The sequence below is a fragment of the Megalopta genalis genome, chromosome 14 (genome assembly GCF_051020955.1).
Source record: "Megalopta genalis isolate 19385.01 chromosome 14, iyMegGena1_principal, whole genome shotgun sequence".
In the NCBI taxonomy this organism is placed as follows: Eukaryota; Metazoa; Arthropoda; class Insecta; order Hymenoptera; family Halictidae; genus Megalopta; species Megalopta genalis.
In genome coordinates, this window is record NC_135026.1 from 10,335,007 (window position 1) to 10,355,706 (window position 20,700).

The 20,700-nt window shown below is 38.7% G+C and overlaps 2 protein-coding genes across 2 annotated transcripts; one reads left to right on the top strand and one right to left on the bottom strand.

Moving 5' to 3' along the window:
* On the top strand, positions 1-6,002 carry LOC143260505 (vascular endothelial growth factor receptor 1-like). The gene is made up of 15 exons (XM_076526206.1): positions 1-180; positions 283-449; positions 644-779; positions 1,049-1,192; positions 1,315-1,470; positions 1,540-1,679; positions 1,815-1,977; positions 2,053-2,165; positions 2,241-2,391; positions 2,795-3,019; positions 3,356-3,524; positions 3,860-4,118; positions 4,433-4,764; positions 5,105-5,210; positions 5,445-6,002. The coding sequence occupies exons 1-15, from the start codon at positions 108-110 to the stop codon at positions 5,706-5,708; spliced, it is 2,598 nt and encodes an 865-aa protein (XP_076382321.1). The 5' UTR covers positions 1-107; the 3' UTR covers positions 5,709-6,002.
* A 336-nt stretch (positions 6,003-6,338) lies between these two features.
* LOC143260504 (vascular endothelial growth factor receptor 1-like) lies at positions 6,339-20,700 on the bottom strand. Its single transcript, XM_076526203.1, has 23 exons — positions 20,142-20,700; positions 19,451-19,584; positions 18,851-19,070; positions 17,952-18,085; positions 16,897-17,038; positions 16,241-16,374; positions 15,995-16,166; positions 15,441-15,564; positions 14,910-15,097; positions 14,638-14,804; positions 13,400-13,535; positions 11,943-12,086; positions 11,667-11,822; positions 11,458-11,597; positions 11,160-11,322; positions 10,972-11,084; positions 10,746-10,896; positions 10,118-10,342; positions 9,612-9,780; positions 9,053-9,311; positions 8,530-8,861; positions 7,960-8,065; positions 6,339-7,725 (listed from the first exon to the last, which is right to left on the bottom strand). Exons 1-23 carry the CDS (start codon positions 20,332-20,334, stop codon positions 7,408-7,410), a joined length of 4,020 nt encoding a protein of 1,339 aa, XP_076382318.1. The 5' UTR covers positions 20,335-20,700; the 3' UTR covers positions 6,339-7,407.

Sequence of the window (20,700 nt, forward strand, 5' to 3'; positions counted from 1 at the left end):
GCAACGAAATTCCAAGGATTTTGTGGCTACATGGGAGACTCAAGTTATCAGCTAACAATGCATGTTGTAAGCCAACATTGAAAATCAACAGTTTGGATTTCAACGACATGGGAATATATTCTATCCAGGCTAGCAATCGGTATAAAAAGGAAGCTTTGAACTTTACGTTGGAAATAGTAGGTACGCTATTTTCATTGTTCATAAACGAAATATAAAAATATTGATCGGAGTGACTGTATCGATGTAATGGCTGTTCGGTCTAATCGACGATGAGTTTTTTAGCTGAACCGAAAGTGTACATGAACATATCGAGCTCGAACTACTTCAAAAATCAGGTGGCAAAGGCAGAATGCTACGTGGAAGCGTTTCCGAAGCCGAATATTACCTGGAGTTACCGCAAGTGCCCTAATTACCCTTCTTGCGACGATGGTACTCTCGAGCATGTAACGGTATGCAATGTTTTAACATCAAAATTTTATTTAGACTTTACAGCACCTGCTTGGATGAAAATATTGACTCTAACATTCTCCATGAACGTGTATTCATAATTTCAACAACTTTTAAGTGAAACATGAGACATCGATCATTCTCACCGGCTCGGTGGTTTAGTGTTGATTTATTAAATCAAGAGATATTCATACAGAACTCCAGGGAAAACGGAAACGTGACTCATCTGCTCTCTACACTATCGGCGACCCTTGATATGTACGGCGAAGTAATCTGCAGGGCGTGCAACATTGTTGGCTGCGGAAATGTCACCGAAAACGTGTACGTTTCCGGTAAGAACAGGACCCGCATCACTCTCCACGATAAACGAACCAGAGTAGTTTTGTACCATATAAATAGACTGCGAATTTGAGTCAACAGTGTCATAAAAGTATTAAGGGACGAAATTGGTTTTCGCTCAAATACTTGAGTTCGTTATAGCATGTCTCGTTGAATGCTCATTAACTATGCTATCGGAAAGTTCACATAATTCTTACCTGGTGAACATGTTTCTACAACCACGTGTTTGATAGATAGTACAATGTGTTCCAAAATGTTTTAGACGAAGTCGGCGAGTTCGGTGTCATACTCGTGAAACACCTCGTGATAGAAGGCGACGACTGGGAGCTGATCTGCGCTGCTTCGGTTCGCAATTATTCGGACAACTTTGATTGGAGCAGCGAAAGTGGTCCAATTGTACAATCTGGTAGTTTCAATATTCACGCTAAGTTCGCGTTAAATAATTTACTTGTCTGCAATTAATTTCAAAAATCAATGAAGTTCAATGAGAAATTAAACGAATCGAATATAATTTGTTTAAACATTCAGATAGAATCTCTATCGGTCGAGGGAGGACTCGATTGACGTATAGATCCATTTTGAAGATACACAACGTGAAAATCGAGGACTCGCAGGAATATATTTGTACAGGGAAGACCACTGGCAATTTGACTCGGTCTACTGGATATCGTTTGGAAGTGAAGGGTAATTCGAAATGCAAATTCCTAAGATGGTTGAATGTTGTATTGTTGAATAATATTATTCTTCTTTCAGCTGCACGAGCGCCTATAATTACAGATACCAATTTGAAGAAAGAGGAGATAATCATTGATCTTGGGAGCCGAGGTAGCAAGAAAGTACTTTTTCACTGTTTTGCGGATGGTATACCTAACCCAAACATCAGTTGGTTTAAGGTAATCGATTAGAAGTCGATATTGTATTTCTTAATCACAGTAATATTTTACTGTTTATATCTTTTTTACTATTTTACCGTATTCGGATATTTATATCTTGGCACAAGTCATTGAAAATCGACATACTTTTCTCAGGATGGTGCACAGGTGGTAGTTAGTAATGAAAAGTACAAGTTATCCAATAACTCTCAGAAACTTGAACTAGAATATCCATTGGAAGTCGACGGCGGTGAGTACGTGTGCCGATCAGAAAATCGAATTGGGAAAATAGAAGTTTCTCAACGAATGACGATAAAGGGTAATTTGTTAAATTGAGCAGTGCAGACGCACACCGGAGAACGAAATTCCACTTTAACTTCTTTTTAATTAACAGGGTTCAGGATTGTAAGTAACAGACCTGTAGCTCTAATCATTTTGGTTGTCATGTTAGCAATTGTCGTTCTGATCCTGGTGATCTACTTTGCTCTCAAGGTTCGCCGTGATAGGGTAACTTCACTTTTGTAGTATTACGCGGCGCCATTTGATTCCACAACAATTACACCATTTTTTATGATGTTCCAGATAATGAGAAGGGAATTAATGGAGGCTGGTCTTATGCATTTTGAGAAAGGAGCTGTCGAAAGTTTGAATCCGGACTTGACTGTAGACGAACAGGCAGATCTCCTCCCTTATGACAACAAATGGGAATTTCCCAGGGAAAGATTGAAATTAGGTAAGCTTTGATCGAAAATCTTTTCTTGACATTTTCTGCTGGAAAATAGGTCCTTATATTACTCAGTATGCTAAGATTCGTCTTCAGACCTATAATTTTTAAAGCAAATTTGAATTCGATCGATGAAATTGGTGTGTTAAATCTACTCTATTTAAATATTATTTGAACGTGTTCAAATTGTTCGAATGTTATACGACAATATACCATTATATTCGGGAAAGTAGACACAATTGTCGTAAGTAAGAATTAACCATGTAATTTTTACAGTTGACTACCAAACAATTTGTATAGTTGAAAATTAGAACTTTTTTCCGTGATCAAGAAAATAGATTTCAGATTTGCGTTGGACGGTGTAGGTTTCGGTAATAATTTTCGGTAATAACGATGTAGTATCAATTTACAGGAAAACACTTGGGAAGCGGCGCGTTCGGCGTAGTCTTGAAAGCAGAAGGTTTGGGCATTTGCGAAGGCGAGGCAATTACTACTGTAGCTGTGAAAATGGTCCGCCGTGCTCCCAATCTCGTGTATATCTGTGCACTTGCTAGCGAACTCAAGATCATGGTACATCTTGGCAAACACCTGAACATTGTCAACCTTCTTGGTGCTTGCACAAGAAATATCTTGAAACGTACGTCTGCTAACGATTTGTTAATTTAGGACTAAAGGTTAATTTAACCGTTTTTAAGGCATCTATATTCATGTGAGACTTGTAAATGACCTTTTATGGACACATTTTTCTTATTCTTTATTTACTATCAATATTTCATTTCTTCTTCACCAAGTTTGTGAATTGAAGCTCTTTCTGAAGATGTAAATAACTTGCAAATTCAAAATTGCTTTTGTTCAAGTTTGTTCATTGGATTTTCTTTACAACAATCTAAATCATTTATGATATTGTTAGCTTGTAGGCTTATCGTCTAAGTAAATATCGTATTTAATTAAATGATTTCTGTTGGTTTTCCAGGTGAATTGTTAGTGATCGTAGAATTCTGCCGATTTGGAAATTTGCACGATTACTTATTGAGCCACAGAAGCGGCTTTATCAATCAAATCGATCCAGCAACTGGCAAATTAGATCTCAGCATCGGTCTTGATCTACTGAAGAGAATTAGCGGTGTTTGCACTACTAACAGGTTCGTTGCTACATTTTCGCCCTCATGTTTCTTGTTACCTGTTAACAACACTACGACGAGGAATCTATCTCGTATGGTCGCAAAAGGACATTGCACGTGTCCTATGCTTTCTCTATAGAACGAATTGTTGCACAATTTAACCTATTTTAAATTATGATTAGATATTCGAGATCACATTAAATGCAATTATGCATTATAGTGCATCTAGTCTGCTTCCGATAATTAATACAATGAAATGTATTAATGCAATGAATATTGATAATACAATGAAATATTGATGCATGTTGGAGTTTGCGGTGCTGACGCTTTTCCATTCTCATCTGTCTGCACGATAGGATTAAATCTGCGGGGTTGTCATCTTCTGCCAATATCAACCGTAATTCGGAATCTAATTCGGTGCAGTGTCACGCTGCAGCTACCGATTTCCAGGATATCGGTATGTCGGCAGATGATCCCGTACAATATTGCGGTTCCACTGAACATAGTTGTCGGGGAGACTACGGGGACTCTAATTTAAAACCAATCTGCACGCAGGATCTGTTGTCCTGGGCGTTCCAAGTAGCCCGTGGAATGGAATATCTCAGCCAGAGAAGGGTGAGTTTCTGCGAGTTCTCGTCTCAAATAATTCTATCAGAACTGTATTATACAGAAAATTTCTATTTCGAAGCGAACTATATAATTAGATGAAAATGAAAATATCAATCATTTTTGGTAGTATTCACTTTGTTTTGTGCTTGACAATTCTATATGTTCTATACTTACTACGAATTAGCGTAATATCTGCAGTCTATTTATATAACAATTCAATAGTGAACTGTGACTTTTGCAATATTTCATTTGCATTGGAGATAAGTTACTGGACTAATGTCGGATCGCATATGTACCATTTTTAAAAAATGAATGTACAGGTATTACACGGTGACCTGGCCGCTAGAAATATCCTGCTGGCCGATGACAATGTAGTGAAGATATGCGACTTCGGCCTGGCCAAGAGCATGTACAAAGAAGAAATTTACAAAAAGAGAAGCGACTGTCCATTACCCATTAAGTGGTTGGCCGTCGAAACAATGAGGGATCGAATTTTCTCCACGCAATCGGACATTTGGTCGTTTGGCATAGTACTGTGGGAGTTCTTTACGCTGGCTATGACTCCGTATCCTGGAATAGAGGCGGAGATAGTGTACCAGAAGCTGATCGAGGGTTACAGAATGGAGCAGCCTGAATATGCCATCCCCGAAGTGTAGGTTCACTCAAAATTTTTCATTTGGAAACGAATCGGGACAGTGCATTTTCAATTATATTCGATAACAAGTGAAAGAAAACAGATTAAAGATTCCTGACTTTCTAAGCATATATCAACGTATGCTCTCCAGCGTGTACCTGCTAAATTACGAGCTACATAGACATCGGACATAGACGTCCACATACATAGACGTCACTTTCCTTTTGACGGAAACTGCAGCCTTGAGAGGCTGGCTTTGCGAACCCCTGGTCCTGCCATAAATTATCTAAATGTGTAGTGACTTCGGCCTATCTGCCTTGTAATTGATAACTCATGCTTTGCAATTTATGATTTCCAGATATGAAATAATGTGTCAATGTTGGAATGCCGAGCCTTCTCTACGCCCGAGTTTCACGGAACTAGTCGATAGCGTAGGAAATTTGTTGGAGGACAATGTGAAAACGGTAAGTTCCTTGTGCGATCTTTCCATCACTTTGTACAGATCATACATCTTCGTATCACATTATACAGAATTGTATATCGGAACATGTTCTCGCATAACTCATATGTTAATCGATAATTGGAGGCCATTGTTATGTGGAATAAATATCGTTGGTCATGATAATTTTCGAAGATATTTGCGTTTTATTCAAATTATCTCCGGGTGACTCAATTGAAAACGAAATTGGTAATTTCAGCACTACATCGAATTAAACGCCCCATACCTCGACATGAACAGGACTCTGCTGGATAGCGGAAAGAACGATTATCTGACGATGGTCTCTGCTCCGAATCACGCTGTGCTTCCTTCACCGACTCATGATTGCGCTGTGGAGACATCGCCTATGCTGAACAAGGAGGAAGAAGATCCCTATCTGAAACCTATCAATGTCCGCGAGCAGAGGGCAGAACTTACCAGAAATAGAAGAATGGTGAAGGATCACTTGGTGGATCCAGATTAATGTTCCGGTAACTGTAACCCGCCGGCCAACTTGTAACTGGAAAGGTCTTTTGAAAAGATGGAGGTCAACTCGAATCTGACGGCCGAGATGGGCTTCGCTCCGACAATCGTAAACACTTGATAGAACGCTAGTGCTGAAATTACCAATTTCGCTTTCAATTGATTCACCTAAACATAGAGTTAAGCGCAAATATCTTTCGACATTATCATAACTAAAGATATTCATTCTACATGGTTTCCAATTATCCAATACACGCGTTGGAGTTCAATAAATCCCCACCATTTGGAAGCCTTATCCTCTACTTGTATTTTTTATTAAGTTAATTATATTACTTATATATTATACTATTATGTCAAACTAATTATAGTAAAAAGAAACAAGATACATATAAGTATTAATATATTATAACTCAGTCAGCCAAATCTGTTTCGACCGAATACGGTAATTTCTCCCAGAAATGTTCGGAGGTCGGAACTGAAACCGGCAGATCCGAGAGTACTGAGCCGCGATTCTTCGAGTCGCGCGGTTCGTTTTTATAGAATCTCGGGACAGTCGGCAAAAAAGGCAGCGGCCAACATGTCGGTGTACATTAATGTGAATACGTAGTAATGCTAGAATAAAAACGATGACTTATCCTTTTTATCTTTAATTTCTTGCCACGATTCGAAAACATTTCGGAGGCCACATGACACGATTCGACGGTCACGTACTTAGTACCTACCATGTACTTTGTATTAGGTCTGCCGGAAAGTTCTGTCCGTTTTTGAATTGAAATATAACACAATTTTCATACATTTAATAATATTTATTGTACAATATACTTTCCATCGTTACTTATGACTTCTTGCCAGCGCGATGGCAACTTGTAAATGCCATTTTTAAAAAATGCCTCGAACCAGGGCTCCTCACTATCGTAACTAACTCCACTACCATTTCCGCTATCACCCCGAAACTACCCTCGGCTTCTGCTCCCCGTCTTTCTCCAGAGACGACCAACTATTACATTGCGCTTCACGCGCGCTAATTCTTGATCTGCGATTGCCGGGTCATTTTGACCCAGTGTATTTAAAGCGTTTCCTAATTTCCTGGCAATTATTAGGTCTATCGGAAAGTACTGTCCGTTTTTTAATTGAAATATAACACAATTTTCATACATTTAATAATATTTATTGTACAATATACTTTCCATCGTTACTTATGACTTCTTGCCAGCGTGATGGCAACTTGTAAATGCCATTTTTTTTAAATGATTTATTTTTAGAGGCGAAGAACTCAACTAATGCTCGGTTAATATCAGCTTCAGTTTTGAATTGTTTTTCCTGTAAAAAGTTTTGCAAAGAGAGAAACAAGTGATAATCGGAGGGTGCTAGGTCTGGGGAGTATGGTGTATTTGACAGAATTTCCCGGCATAACTCTGCGATTTTCTGACGAGTCGCCAAAGCAAGACGCTTTCAACTGGATTGCTTGCAGGAATCAGCAGTTTCTAAGCACTTGAAATCTCGGATCGATTTGTTTCTCAATTATCTACGATCACGTTACTAAGATCGTTGTATCCTTCAGGCAAATCTTTCTTCGTGCCACTTCATTGCTGACGCATGCTCATGTAATTCTCGCGAGTGCTTACTAATCGTCGAAGCGAAACCTATCTCGGCAATCGGATTCGAGTCGAGCTCCGACTTCCACAGGACACGTCACTCTCTTATGTCAAATCAACCAGCTCAAAGTTGTCCGGAGGGTTGTCGTCACCGGAATCGTGATCTGGATGCACCACGTGATCCTTCATCGCTTTTCTGTTTCTGGCTAACTCTGCCCTCCGCTCGTGGACATTGATAGGTTTCACATAGCGATCTTCCTCCTCCTTGTTCAGCATAGGCGACGTCTCCACAGCGCAATCATGAGTCGGTGAAGAAAGCACAGCGTGATTCGGAGCAGAGACCATCGTCAGATAATCGTTCTTTCCGCCATCCAGCAGAGTCCTGTTCATGTCGAGGTATGGGGCGTTTAATTCGATGTAGTGCTGAAATTACCAATTTCGTTTTCAATTGAGTCACCCAGAGATAATTTGAATAAAACGCAAATATCTTCGAAAATTGTCATGACCAACGATATTTATTCCACATAACAATGGCCTCCAATTATCGATTAACATATGAATTATGCGAGAACATGTTCCGGTATACAATTCTGTATAATGTGATACGAAGATGTATGATCTGTACAAAGTGATGGAAAGATCGCACAAGGAACTTACCGCTTTCACATTGTCCTCCAACAAATTTCCTACGCTATCGACTAGTTCCGTGAAACTCGGGCGTAGAGAAGGCTCGGCATTCCAACATTGACACATTATTTCATATCTGGAAATCATAAATTGCAAAGCATGAATTATCAATTACAAGTTACACTGTACGTACGGTCGACGTTGATACAGTTAACCGTGCCGTTCGGAATATTTGAAAATTTACATTCAGCATAAGGCTTGCGGGTCTCATGATGTTAGCGACAGATTGTTTTTAACCGAAGGCAGATAGACCGAAATCGCTACACATTTAGATAATTTATGGCAGGGCCAGGGGTTCGCAAAGCCAGCCTCTCAAGGCTGCAGTTTCCGTCAAAAGGAAGGTGACGTCTATGTATGTGGACGTCTATGCCCGATGTCTATGTAGCTCGTAATTTAGCAGGTACACGCTGGAGAGCATACGTTGATATATGCTTAGAAAGTCAGGAATCTTTAATCTGTTTTCTTTCACTTGTTATCGAATATAATTGAAAATGCACTGTCCCGATTCGTTTCCAAATGAAAAATTTTGAGTGAACCTACACTTCGGGGATGGCATATTCAGGCTGCTCCATTCTGTAACCCTCGATCAGCTTCTGGTACACTATCTCCGCCTCTATTCCAGGATACGGAGTCATAGCCAGCGTAAAGAACTCCCACAATACTATGCCAAACGACCAAATGTCCGATTGCGTGGAGAAAATTCGATCCCTCATTGTTTCGATGGCCAACCACTTAATGGGCAATGGACAGTCGCTTCTCTTTTTGTAAATTTCTTCTTTGTACATGCTCTTGGCCAGACCGAAGTCGCATATCTTCACCACATTGTCATCGGCCAGCAGGATATTTCTAGCGGCCAGGTCACCGTGTAATACCTATACATTCATTTTTAAAAAATGGTATATATGCAATCCGACATTTGTCCAGTAACTTATCTCCAATGCAAATGAAATATTGCAAAAGTCACAGTTCACTATTTAATTGTTATATAAATAGACTGCAGATATTAATTATATAGTTCGCTTTGAAATAGAATAATTTGAGACAAGAACTCGCAGAAACTCACCCTTCTCTGGCTGAGATATTCCATTCCACGGGCTACTTGGAACGCCCAGGACAACAGATCCTGCGTGCAGATTGGTTTTAAATTAGAGTCCCCGTAATCTCCCCGACAACTATGTTCAGTGGAACCGCAATATTGTACGGGATCATCTGCCGACATACCGATGTCCTGGAAATCGGTAGCTGCAGCGTGACACTGCACCGAATCAGATTCCGAATTACAGTTGATATTGGCAGAAGATGACAACTCCGCAGATTTAATCCTATCGTGCAGACAGATAAGAATAGAAAAGCGTCCGCACCGCAAACTCCAACATGCATCAATAGTTTCATTTTATTAATTATCGGAAGCAGACTAGATGCACTATAATGCATAATTGCATTTAATGTGATCTCGAATATCTAATCATAATTTAAAATAGGTTAAATTGTGCAACAATTCGTTCTATAGAGAAAGCATAGGACACGTGCAATGTCCTTTTGCGACCATACGAGATAGATTCCTCGTCGTAGTGTTGTTAACAGGTAACAAGAAACATGAGGGCGAAAATGTAGCAACGAACCTGTTAGTAGTGCAAACACCGCTAGTTCTCTTCAGTAGATCAAGGCCGATGCTGAGATCTAATTTGCCAGTTGCTGGATCGATTTGATTGATAAAGCCGCTTCTGTGGCTCAATAAGTAATCGTGCAAATTTCCAAATCGGCAGAATTCTACGATCACTAACAATTCACCTGGATAATCAACAGAAATCATTTAATTAAATACGATATTTACTTAGACGATAAGCCTACAAGCTAACAATATCATAAATGATTTAGATTGTTGTAAAGAAAATCCAATGAACAAACTTGAACAAAAGCAATTTTGAATTTGCAAGTTATTTACATCTTCAGAAAGTGCTTCAATTCACAAACTTTGTAAAGAAGAAATGAAATACTGATAGTAAATAAAGAATAAGAAAAATGTGTCCATAAATGGTCATTTACAAGCCTCATATGAATATAGATGCCTTTAAATACGGTTAAATTAACCTTTGGTGCTAACTTAACAAAGGGTTAGAAGACGTACGTTTCAAGATATTTCTTGTGCAAGCACCAAGAAGGTTGACAGTGTTCAGGTGTTTGCCAAGATGTACCATGATCTTGAGTTCGTTAGCAAGTGCACAGATATACACGAGATTGGGAGCACGGCGGACCATTTTCACCGCTACAGTAGTAATTGCCTCGCCTTCGCAAATGCCCAAAGCTTCCGCTTTCAAGACTACGCCGAACGCGCCGCTTCCCAAGTGTTTCCCTGTAAATTGATACTACATCGTTATTACCGAAAATTATTACCGAAACCTACACCGTCCAACACAAATCTGAAATCTATTTTCTTGATCACGGAAAAAAGTTCTAATTTTCAACTATACAAATTGTTTGGTAGTGAACTGTAAAAATTACATGGTTAATTCTTACTTATGACAATTGTGTATACTTTCCCGAATATAATGGTATATTTTCGTATAACATTTGAACAATTTGAACATGTTCAAATAATATTTAAATAGAGTAGATTTAACACACCAATTTCATCGATCGAATTCAAATTTGCTTTAAAAATTATAGGTCTGAAAACGAATCTTAGCATACTGAGCAATATACGGACCTATTTTCCAACAGAAAATGTCAAGAAAAGATTTTCGATCAAAGCTTACCTAATTTCAATCTTTCCCTGGGAAATTCCCATTTGTTGTCATAAGGGAGGAGATCTGCCTGTTCGTCTACAGTCAAGTCCGGATTCAAACTCTCGACAGCTCCTTTCTCAAAATGCATAAGACCAGCCTCCATTAATTCCCTTCTCATTATCTGGAACATCATAAAAAATGGTGTAATTGTTGTAGAATCAAATGGCGCCGCGTAATACTACAAAAGTGAAGTTACCCTATCACGGCGAACCTTGAGGGCAAAGTAGATCACCAGGGTCAGAACGACAATTGCTAACATGACAACCAAAATGATTAGTGCAACAGGTCTGTTACTTACAATCCTGAACCCTATTAATTAAAAAGAAGTTAAAGTGGAATTTCGCTCTCCTGTGTGTGTCTGCACTGCTCAATTTAACAAATTACCCTTTATCGTTATTCGTTGAGCAACTTCTATTTTTCCAATTCGATTTTCTGCTCGGCACACGTACTCACCGCCGTCGACTTCCAATGGATATTCTAGTTCAAGTTTCTGAGAGTTATTGGATAACTTGTACTTTTCATTAATAACTACCACCTGTGCACCATCCTGAGAAAAGTATGTCGATTTTCAATGACTTGTGCCAAGATATAAATATCCGAATACGGTAAAATAGTAAAAAAGATATAAACAGTAAAATATTACTGTGATTAAGAAATACAATATTGACTTCTAATCGATTACCTTAAACCAACTGATGCTTGGGATAGGCATACCATCCGCAAAACAGTGAAAAAGCACTCTCTTGCTACCTTGGCTCCCAAGATCAATGATTATCTCCTCTTTCTTCAAATTGGTATCTGCAATTATAGGCGCTCGTGCAGCTGAAAGAAGAATAATATTATTCAACAATACAACATTCAACCACCTTAGGAATTAGCATTTCGAATTACCCTTCACTTCCAAACGATATCCAGTAGACCGAGTCAAATTGCCAGTGGACTTCCCTGTACAAATATATTCCTGCGAGTCCTCGATTTTCACGTTGTGTATCTTCAAAATTGATCTGTACATATGTTGAGTCCTCTCTCGATCGATAGAGATTTTATCTAAAAGTTTCAACGTATTATTCTCGGATCGTTCATTGAACTTTATTGGTGTTTAAAATTAATTGTAGAAAAATAAATTTTCTAACGCGTTCTTAGCGTAAATATTGGAAATCAAATGACCAGATTGTACGATTGGACCACTTTCGCTACTCCAATTGATGATGTCCGAATAATTTTGATTCGAAACAGCGCAGATCAGCTCCCAGTCGTCACCCTCTGCCACTGGTTCCTTCGTGAGAATGATACCGAATTCCCCATGTTCGCCTAAAATATTTTGAAGCATGTTGTAGCATCTAAAGAAAACGTGTATTAGGCTGCGGTTACAGGGGATACGTATTCGTACGAAATAGCATTCTGACGTCAGAACAATCGATCGTATAAATTCTTATGTGCGAGTGGTTACGCTAACTGCGTTTCCTGAGTCCAGGAGACTCTCGAATTCATCAGAACGTTTGAACCATCGCGTGATGAACAATCGGCGGCTTCTGTTTCGTGAAATGTGCCTAGATATTAATGCATAAGTAAACTGCAGTGTAGTAGTAATATAATTTCATCGTCAGAACGAATTTGTCTTTCAAACGAGTTTGATCTCTCATATCGACGCGTACGTAAAAATAAATGTAATCGTGGAAATACCTTAACCCATATTTAACTGAAATAAAATTGGAGAAGATTGGTCGAGAAATGGACACCAATAGTAATTATATTTACAATAATGTAGATATTTAAAGCAATTAAGTTAGTTATTGATAATTATTGATATATGATATCATATATATGTATAATATATATATATATATATATATATATATATATATATATATATATATATATATATATATAAATATATATATATATATGATATATATGATATATTAATATATGATATCATATATATATTATATATATGATATATATGATATATTAATATATTGATCGAAAATCATGAAAATGAAAACATTTTTCACCCTAATGTGATCGCGAGTTTTTCTTCCGAAGGAACACATAACCGAAAATTCGGTTCTCTTAAAATCCCACCTTTAATCCCATTAAGGAATAATAAAATCCTTCTTAAGTTCTTCCAATAATGCGTGAAATTCTCCACATAACGGCCACAATAGAAATAGTTTATTCACTTGCTTGATTTGATCACTTAATAAATCACTTAAAAATAAAATTTTTAAAACCAGATTCTCTAAACGATAAAACTCGTCGACGTCGATGTAAAAATCCTCCATATCGAATATGCTGCGAAAAACTAATGTCTAACCGCGGAAAGCATCATGCATGTGACGTAGTATATGGAATTCGTCAGAACGCTAGTTCGTACGAAAACGCATCCACTATAATCACAGCCTTGAAATGTTCAAAAGCCAAGAATTACGCGAACTTTGGTACAGCACAGGTAATGAGCATTCAACGAGACAAATTATGGTAAACTTAAGTATTTCAGCAAAAACCTTTTTTTGTCCCTTAATACTTTTATAATATTGTCGAATCAAATCCGCAGTCTAGTTATAATTCAAAAGCATTCTGGCTCGCTGATCGTGAAGGGTGTGAACTGGTCCCGTTCTTACCGGAAACAAACACGTTTTCGGTAGCATTTTCGCAGCCAACAATGTTGCACGCCATGCAGGTAAGCTCGCCAGACATTTCAGTGGCCATCCATACCGTAGAGACCAGTCGAGTCACGGTTCCTTTTTCCTCGTAGTTCTGTACGAATATCTCTCGATTTAATTAATCGGTCGCAGTCAATGCAACGACTTCGGTCTTCAATCAACGCTAAACCACCGAGCCGGTGAGAACGATCGATGCCACATTTTTCGCTCGAAACATGTTAAAATTATGAATATACGTTCATGGAAAATGTTTGAATCGATATCGTCATTCAAGCAGACGTTATAATGAAAATGATGTACTGTCTAAATATTGGGTTGGCAAGAAAGTAATTTCGGTTTGCATGAATAGATAGTCTTATGTTTGCATTGTCATTCTTTTGTTATAATTTTAAAAATTATAATTATATATTATATAAATATACATTAATATAATATAATATAATATAAATATATATTAATTATATTAATATTATACTATATATATTAATATATATTAATATAATATAATATAATATAATATAATATATATATATATATATATATATATATATATATATATATTATATTATATTATATTATATTATATTAATGTATATATATATATATATATATATAGTGATGTCACATCCTCCATATAGCTCCGATCTTGCACCATCGAATTGTCATTTATTTCGAAGTTCACAAAACTTTATAAATGATAAAAATTTCAATAATAACGATAGCCTCAAATCGCGCTTGATTGAACTTTTTACTACTAAGGACCAGAAGTTTTATGAGCGCGGAAACATGAAGTCACCAGAAAGATGGCAAAAGGTCATCGAACAGAATGGAAAATATTTGACTGATTAAAGTTCATTTTCTGTGTAAAAAAAGTTGAGTTTTATTTCACATTGAAATATCGAAATTACTTTCCTGCCAATCCAATATACATATACGCTTTACACCATTTTAATATTACTGTATATTTGAACGAAGGTTTATGAGGGAGAAGAACTTTTATGAGCGCGGAATCATGAAGTTACCAGAAAGATAGCAAAAGGTCAATCGAACAGAATGGAAAATATTTGACTGATTAAAGTTCATTTTCTGTATAAAAAAAGTTGAGTTTTATTTCACATTGAAATACCGAAATTTCTTTTCTGCCAACCCTCTTACGATTCGTTCTAGCTAGGTTTGGCGTTAAAAACATTGCGTACCGTTAAGTACTCGAGGGTGCCATCGTCGCAAGAAGGATAACTGGGACACTTGCGGTAACTCCAGGTAATATTCGGTTTAGGGAATGCTCCCACGTAGCATTCTGTCTTTAGCACCTGATTACGAAAGTAGTACGAGCCTGGTTTGCTCATATACACTTTCGGCCCAACTAAAAGACTTATCTTCGATTAGGACGGACAATCGTGGAATCAACAGAGCAACCGCGGTTAATATTTATCACATTTCGTTTGGGAACAACGAATACAGCGCGTACCTGTTACGTCCAACGTAAAGTTCAACGTTTCCCTTTTATACCGATTGCTGGCCTGGATGGAATATGTTCCCGCGTCGCTTATATCCAACCTGTAGATTTTCAATGTTGGATTGCAACATGCATTGTTCGTCGAATATTTAGATTCCTCGGGTGGCGGAAAACTTCTTATGACTTCGTCGCCGTGCAACCTGCGAAACGAAAATTTGGACATCGGGGCAATGAGAATGCACGGGTGGGCTGCGAATGCTTTGTCCAAAGTGAACGTCTTCCGCATCGATTGGAAATAGAACGGGAAATGCGCAGTTCTTAGAGTTTTCATCTCGCGTACTCGTTTCCATTACGAACATATGAACATTCACGGTCTATCTGTGAGAAACTGCTATCGAGGATTTGGACATTTAAACGCGTGGTGTCTTCAGATGTCCATGTACGTAACGCAAATGCCTGTTTTCACGCCCGTAGAGTACTCTAGAATAGTCTAGAATACTCTAGAAATATAATGCGATTGTTATTTAAACATTTTCGACGTACCATTCTAGTTCGGCCGAAGGATACGTATCTACATCGACAATCCACTCCACTTCTTCACCCTCATGGCATTCGTAGTGCCTGTTAGGATCCCGAGTTGTCAGGTTGATGAATGGATCGAGCGACTCTAAACATTGACGGGTTCCTCAGGTCATTTGAAGCAACTTCTTCCTTTGCAAAAATGTTCTCCGAGGCACCGTTAACGAGTTATTAACGAAAAACGGTGACCAATGAAAGATCGCATATGGCCGACGCCCCTCCCTCGTGACCACTGCCGCTGCGTCAGGCGGCCGGCGCGACGCGGCATTGGCCGAAAGCGCGAAGCACTGGCCGCGCTAGCTCTCCGATTGGTCACTGTTTTTCGTTAATAACTCGTAAACGAAGCCGCGGATTGTATTTTCGCTGAGAAAAAAGTTTCTTCAAATGACCTCAGGAATCCCTTGTGTTTCCCGAAAATACCATAATGTTATTATTAATACCTAAATCTAGTTGAACCATCTGGCTACTATAAGCTATTATTGACCACGTTTCGCGTGTAACGCTATCACCGCACTTACCATGCACCTGGATGACCATCTCTGATTTCGTCTCATTATAAGGACAGCTGAGTTTGCACTCGTAGATACCTGCGTCCCCGTTGATTACGTACTCGATCACCAAAAAGGCCGTTCTCTCAAAGATGTTACTTGTAATAGCCCGACGATCATTCCATGTATTGATTCTGTTGCTCTGAAATATCAAACTGCTGTATCAAATTCAACTCGGACGAGCGTCGAATGGAACTCGTATGTGAAGATCGATACTTGTCGCGGTGCATTCCAATAGATACCACAGTCAGAATTGTGAATGATTGCGGTACACTTCAGGTACGGAGATTCACCCTTTATCACGTGCAGCAAAGTATCGTTGAGAATTCTTAGTTCGGGCAGAATAATTTCTGCTGAACGAGAACAAAAATCGTAGATTGTTAAAAGCCTATGGAGCATCGTGAAAAATGAACGTTTTACAGATCTATCGTGTGGAAAATGTACTTCTTTTGTTCAATAATTTTCATTCAATTAATCGTTTCCTTCGATTTTCAATTTCTTTCTTACATTAATGATGTAACCTTCTTTTTCTCGTAATTTTACCAAAACCAAAATAACAAAAAACGATGGTAAAATAATAATAATAACTTTTCTTTTTATTTTTATAGCTGGGGAAAATCAACAAGATCCTCGAAAACGGTCAAACTCTCAAGGTATGTGGGGATCTTACCCACTAAAAACCCCCACTTACTACGGCATTGCCCCATCCCGGAATTATTATTAACATTACTTCAGGGTAAAATAATAGTAATAATAATAAAGTAGTAATAATAATAAAAATAAATAATAATAATAATAATAATAATAATCTTGTGAGGAAGGTTTTGTAAAGATAGACTGTAAGATGAATATTGTTCAACAAGTGTACTTACTCCGCAAACGTATAATATAAGAGACCGTTTGATTAGTAAACATATTGCATATGTACGTCCCTTCGATATACCTGTCGATTGACGGCAGCATAAATCCAAATTTCGGATCGTAAATATGTCGTGAGACTTTATCGAACCTAGACTGCACAATGTATTTTATTAAATAACATCTCGCACATTAATTGTACTTATTAGCATTCGTGAAGCCCGCACAATTATACCAGAGCAAAGAATCATTTATCCTTGCCAATGAGTCTGCAGTGCCTTTGGTTTGATTTCAGGCACAATTAATTTATAGAATAAAACATATGAAATATTTCTATTAAAATGTAAAGAAAATAAAGTAACGAAAGTATTTAATACGTCTTGTTCCATAAATATAAAGTCAATTGAGCCGTTTATTTTGAAAGTGGCTTAAGTCACTTTACCGTAATGAAAAGTGGTGATTTTGTTAATGTCTATACGAAATTATTTATACTGAGAAAAATATCAGTATCCTGAGATAACAAATACAAGTAAATCTTCTCGAAAGTGTTAGCATACATATTTTTAAACGTGTTCAAACGCAAACCCTTAAATATATCGACTTAAAAACAAAGTGACTTATGCCACTTTCAAAATAAACGGCTCAATTATGCCCGAAAACAAATAAAAGTCAGAGCAATCGGTCACTTTACGGCAGAGCTCGGACATGAGGATCGCGAGAGCTTGAGTCCCGTCGCGCGCGCGCGCGCGCACACACACATATAAAGCAGCAGCACGCGCCTAAGACGCTCCGTGTCGAAAGAGGCAACCACAAGGGGTGAGACGCGCGACAGGGAGGCAGGAGGCGTGCTCGCGATCCTCGTGTTGCGAGCTGGTTAATTCCGAGCTCTGCTCTACGGTATAACCGGCTGCAATACCCTATTCAACTTCATAACAAATCTTCCGCAATTTCGTAATTTCAGCCAATTGAATGCTATCTTTTAGTTCATTTAGTAGAAAAGTTTCGTAACTCCAATGTTATGTTGCTTCACGAATTCGATGGCAACGACATATTTTGATCGATCAAATACCTCTTCTCTAACGAATTTTGCAATCCAGACTTTCGTTCGTGGCGACGTTGGTCGACACGGTACGACAATATCTCCGCCGATATATGTTTCCAAAACATGTGACTCTGCTTGTTCCACGAATCGATCTATTATAGCTGAAACATAATAATTTATCTCTTAAATTGCAGCGTCCTCGCATTTGCAAAGGTCTCTGTAGATTTAGCCCATTAAACATTATTAACAACGTTATTATAATTCCTACTTTGAGAAGTCTCCCTGGTTCGACACTGAGATTATGCATAAACTTTCGCAGCTTAATATTGGGTTGGCAACTAAGTAATTGCCGATTTGTTCAATGAAATAAAAAATTTTTTTTACTTGGAACGAAGTTTAATCTGTAATGTATTTTCCATTTTGTTCGATGACCTTTCGCCATCTTTCCGACAACTTGAAAATTCCACGCTCGCAGAAAGTCTGATCCTTTTCGGCCGAAAACTGAGTTAAGTGAGATTTTACAGCGTCATCATCGTTGAAAGTTTTACCACGAAGGGAGTTGTCCAGGGATCGAAATAAGTGGTGATCCGATGGCGCGAGATCAGGGCTATATGGTGGGTGTAACATCAATTCCCAACCGATATCCATCAATTTTTGCCGAGTGGACAAAGACGTGTGCGGCCTAGCATTGTCCTGCTGGAAAATGACACCTTTACGATTGACCAATCCTGGTCGCTTTTCCTTGACCGCTGCATTCAATTTGTCCAGTTGCTAACATTCACGGATAATAAAAAATAACATAATAATAATAATAATTTTATAATATAACATTTACGGATATCATAAAAATGGGAGTGAGAGACATCTATAACTGAAATCGGTAATTACTTAGTTGCCAACCCAATAGAAATCTAAAATGCACTTACACTGAACATAGACATAAACGAAGTTGCTTTCTGAGTCGGTGTTGTTACGCCATAGATAGTCATCCATGGTGATCATAGCGAGGGGATGATACGAGCAACCATACCAACCAGTGTCCCCAAAGACTGTATTCGGCCGACGAAAGTCGTACCAGTAGGTGCCATTTTCATCTCTGGTTTTGTTCGTTTGGATGAACGATGTATAAGAAAAGACTGTATTAGGCTGTTATTAAAGTATACGTTATAATCACTTCTCTTTACCTTGTATTGATAATATTGTACAGGGTGTCTCAAAATTATGGTACAAGCGAGAAATGAGGAGTTCCCGAGGTCGTTTGAAGTAACTTTTTCCTTAGCGAAAATACAATCCGCGGCTTCGTTCACGAGCTATTAACGAAAAACGTACGGCGCCACGCCTCCCCACTCGTCCACGCTCCGTCCTCACTCTCTAATTGGTCCGCGTTTTTTGCTGGCAACTCGTAAACGAAGCCTCGTAGAACATTTTCGCTAAGGAAAAAATTACTCCAAATGACCTCGTGAACCCCCCGTTTCCGGATCGCGAGACATTTTTGAGACACCCTGTATTAAGATTTCATTACTTACGGCACGTGTTCGGTTAACGGGATAAATGAAGAAAATGTCCGAATTGCCATAGCATACCAGCCGCAAGGACTCGCCTTCTTGTATAATCATCTGGTTAGTTGTCGTTGATATAGTTGGTTTCAGAGCTGTTGAGACTGGAATGAAGAGAAAGATACTTCTTCGGTTATATAGAGGCTATTCCATAATTATCTCAACACCCGGAAAGAGGTGGTTCCTGAGGTCATTCGAAGTAACTTTTTCCTTAGCGAAAATGCAATCCGTGGCTTTGTTCGCGAGTTATTAACGAAAAGCGCTGGCCAATTGGAGGCGAGCTCGGCTGGCGCAAGGCGGTCGAAGCTCAGTTCCGCTGATTGGCTCGGCCGCCTAGCGCTGGACGAACTCGCCACTCATTGGTCAGTGTTTTTCAATAATTACTCGTAAACAAAGTCGCGGATTGCATTTTTGCTAAGGAAAAAGTTACTTCAAATAACCCCAGGAATCATCCCTTTCCGGGTATTAACATAATTATGGAACACCCTGTATAGACAAATTGACATAGACGATTGCTCTACAATGCATCCAGTAAATGAAATACATAAATATATTACAACATTTCATTCATTGACTTAGTTAACAAAAGATTGGAATTTTGTCGTAGCACGACCGACTGCGATTTTTTTCAAAAATTTGATTCAGACAAAGCTGGAATTACCTCTGCACAGGCTCGAGAGAAGAACGATATCGAAGAGGAATCGTTGGTGGTGGCCCAGCATTTTTCCGCGGTTCTCTTCTCGATACTTCCTTTTCTTTCTATCTGTCACTGAGCTGGTACTCTCTGTATGTTCGACAAGGCACGGAATGACGTCACATGGGTACACACGACTTTCTAGAAGCACGTCACTCATCGGCAAGGATTACAGCCGTAGTGTGCTATCCTAGCCCAACAAACGAATTATAGTAATCTTTCTAGGATGCGACCACACTTCCCGGCAATCCTCTGACCACGACTTATCGACGACGACGGTTCGTCGTTACTTCGCACTCCGCCCGAAGCTGACCGCAACTACTTTTCTCACTGCGATCCACTAAGGCTTTTACGCACGCATGTGGTATCTTTTCGTAAAAGTTGGTCTCAATTCATAAGGTAGTAATAAGTGTCCCCAAAGACTGTAGTCGGCCGACGAAAGTCGCACCAGTAGGTGCCATATTCATTTTGGGTTTTGCGTATTTCGACAGATGATGCATAGAAATCGACTGTATCAGACTGTTTT